Raw genomic sequence first — 3,627 nt, 5'->3', positions numbered from 1 at the left:
TCAAACTATGTTTGTCTTGGCTTTGCTGAACCAAATTTGTAACGAGAAGGATCTCGTTTTCAGAAGACTTATTTTCTAAGTCTGAACTTTGGGATTCTGATCTAAAGCTGTTTTTTTCTCTTGGGATCCAAGTGAACTTTTTCTTATTTGTTTTTTTTTTTATTGATTGATGAATTGAGTGTCCTGTTTCTTTGCCTTCTTTCGCTTTTATAAGAGATCCTCCTAAGGAGGTCATTTTTAATCTTTTAAACAATGGGCGGCAAAAAGATCTCTTATAATGTAAAGTAAGAAGGGTTTTTTAGATAGGTTCTGAGCAGTCACCTCCTAAAAACAGTCCCTTCCCTGATTTTCTGGGTGGCAGCTTTCTAATTCAACCAACGCCACCGTCTGTGTGGGCTTTTTATGGCGGTTTTGGCTCTTTTTCTTTTGTATTTTCTGAGTGGTTCCCTGTTTCCCGTTCTAATTTAGAAAGCGTGATCCGTGAATTTCTTGGGAGATGGTGTATTGATTTGGAGCAAAATCTTGAACACAGATGGGTTTTTGATCTTCAATTAGCAGTGTTTCAGAGACGTCCCTCTCACATTTTTAAATTTTAGTTGATATTGCTGACTTTTCCAAAGCTGAGGCAATCACGTGGGTGTGTCTTCGAAAGTTTCCACATCTGGGCTTTCTTTGGGCTGAGGCTTTATTTCCAACGTTTTTGGTGTGAAGCCCAAACTGTTTGGATTTTATTTTTTTCTCAAATCTCTGGGCTGGGCAGGCAATTTTATAATGGGCCTGCCTTCTGGTCTTGGGCGTGCCGAATTTGGGCCCAAACAGGAATATTAAGAGGTATGGTGGTCATCCACCAACTCATGCATTTACAACAAAAGTTGATTTGTCAGTAAGTTTTTATCTTCTTTTTTTGGCATTAAAATAGAAAAAATTCATGTTTTTACCTATGATTTCTATGTGTTATCTCCTAATATTTTAACACAACTAATCTTTATTTTAACATTTGATTTATTGGTTACTTGATTTTTAAATTTTTTGAATAATAATTTATCTATTTCATGATTTTTTTTCTTTTCTAAATCAACATATCTATTTGTTTCTCTTTCATGAATGATAATATACCTATTAATTTTCTATTGTACCTATTATTTTATGGATAATAATATACCTATTATCTTTTATGAATAATAACTTATCTCTTTTTATGGATAATAATTTACCTATCATTTTTTGTGATACTTAATGTCAATTTCCATACTTGAAACTATAAGTAAATAATTTTAGTAGTAGGTATATTAGTCTTTATTGTGCCTATTGATATTGTGTTATGGTGTTTTGTGATTCATTTCTCGCACAATTTTTACTGTGCCTATCAATACATTAGATTTAGGTTGATTGTTTGTGGCGACAATGGTGGTGGGAGTAATTGGCCATGACAAGTTAGTTGTGGTGGTGGTGACATGGTGGCGAGTGGCAATGATAGTCATGACATGGTGGTGGTAGTGTGAATCATATCAAGCTTGAGGTGATTAAAACATTTTTAAAAATCTATAAGGTTGCAAAAGAACTAATTATTTTGAACAAAAAAAGAGCACATGGATGGAATGAAAATGAAAGAGAGATTACATGATCTATCAAGCTTGAGGTGATCAAGAATTCTTAGAACAATCCTCAGGAGCAAACTTCAACAGCTTCTGGTTAAGATCATATATGAATAAGTAATTGGATTGGTGCATTGATCCAAGAATAGTACGAGCATCGTTGGCGATGAAGGCCAAACAAAAGAGATCGTTCCCCTGCTGATCAGCATTCACCTTTATGAATAAGTCCTCTGGGTTGATCACAAGGTCAGCATTTTCAAAGTGAAATGTCAAAGTAGGCAGAGGTGGCAGCGGCGTCATCCATTTGTAGCAAAGTTCAAAAGGGGGCCCAAGAGGCCTACCACCCTTAATAAGGTGAGGAAAGCGCATGAAATACATCTCCAGAAACTGAACCACAGCATTAAAAGCAGGCCTGATGAGAAAAGTAAATGAGGTACCATTGTCCATGAAGCAGCCGCCACTTGTGCCCTGATTTCGTACAGCAAACACATTTGGGTCTATGAGAAGCTTTTGTCCATGCACACTTATGGCCAACAGATTGACGTAGTAATATGGTACGTCTTTGAAGAACACTAATTTGGTGACACGCAGACCACCTGGTGGTGTGGGGACGTCCTTACCAAATCTGAGATATGTTTGGATCTCTCTTTGGCGTGTTAGGCACATTGAGAATACTTTACCAGTTTGATAGGATTGTTGCAGTGGAAAGGAAATCGAAGCATATCCCAAACCCAATAGTCCTGCAACCTTGAACTCTTCCCGTCTTCCAAAACTGATTTTCCTGACGTCATAAGCACAACCAAACACTACGCCTGGAATCATCAGTGGCTGCCCACTGCTTGACAAAAAGTTGAAATTTTCAGCTGCGCATGCAAAGCAACCAGTTGTCATTTATTAGTTAGTTGCGATATTTTTCGAGAATTAATACTAAAAAGATTAAGATATTCATGCCTGAAAGAATAGAATTGACAACGGTGCCGTCCATGTACTCATCGTGCTGGGAGCAGTAAGGACCGGTGCATTGGCCTGTCTTGCAAAACGGGTTTTGATTGCAACAGAGAGCAACATAAGATTTGGACTTGCTGTTAGGGAAAGGGGGTTCTTTGGTTTGAAAGCATTGGTTTCCAGGCTTGAGACAATCCTCGCACAGCACCCATGTGAGGATGCTTCCAGTGTCGGTGTACAAGTAGTATGTATTGAATGACCTTGCCGGGAAAGTTGCATCAAAAGTCCCAATCCCAACTTGTACAAGGTAAGAGCCGTAAGGGTAAAATTCGAGTTTCGGACGAATGTCAAGAGGGTTGATTATAGTTTGTGACACATTATTGTTACCGAGGGATGCCAAGGTGTAATGAAGGTGTTGAGCTCGGGCAATGGATCGGTCTGTGAGTCTTTGGATTTCTTCTTCATAAGAAATATTGCCCGGATAGAGAGGTGATGCCGGCGAGTCCACATGGATGAGTTCCATGGTCAAGCCATTTGGTTTCCCTGCGGCATTAACGCAAACGCAAGCAAGGAAGAAGCCGAGTGATAGGATGCATTGCAATATTATTGCTGCCATTATCTGCCTCATAGCTAGTTGTTGCAATCCTCATAGTGCTTGCTGCTTTTTATAGTACGTACGTGATATCTATGGCCTTAGCTGGGGAATTAAATTTAGCCCAGTATGGTAATATATTTGTTGTCTATATGATTAAACCCTTCTATGTATATATAATACTTTTCTATATGAGCAGCTTATTTACCTTAAATTTCCCTATAAAAAATTAAATAAAAATAAAAACAATTTCCCTATGAGCCGTTACCACATAAGCAAATTTACTAAAAAAAGGTTCGTCCTTTCATTTCTGTACTAAATTGATGCATATAAATAAATAAATGTATTTGGAGAATGCATGTATGTTTACTCAATGACAAATGGAATTTGTTTTTGTCCTCTACACTAATTAACAGATTTGAATTTCAAGTTATATCATAAAACTTGCAAGTAATATTCAGATTCCTGCTCAAACAAAGTTGGCTTGCTATGTGT

The 3,627-nt window shown here is 37.6% G+C and overlaps 1 protein-coding gene across 1 annotated transcript; it reads right to left on the bottom strand.

The window, feature by feature from the left end:
* LOC18766960 (probable aspartic protease At2g35615) lies at positions 1,644-3,156 on the bottom strand. Its single transcript, XM_007201585.1, has 2 exons — positions 2,547-3,156; positions 1,644-2,458 (listed from the first exon to the last, which is right to left on the bottom strand). The coding sequence occupies exons 1-2, from the start codon at positions 3,154-3,156 to the stop codon at positions 1,644-1,646; spliced, it is 1,425 nt and encodes a 474-aa protein (XP_007201647.1).

The sequence above is a fragment of the Prunus persica genome, chromosome G8 (genome assembly GCF_000346465.2).
Source record: "Prunus persica cultivar Lovell chromosome G8, Prunus_persica_NCBIv2, whole genome shotgun sequence".
Lineage (NCBI taxonomy): Eukaryota > Viridiplantae > Streptophyta > Magnoliopsida > Rosales > Rosaceae > Prunus > Prunus persica.
The sequence above is the reverse complement of the archived record's forward strand: the minus strand, read 5'-3'. Positions and strand labels throughout refer to the sequence as shown.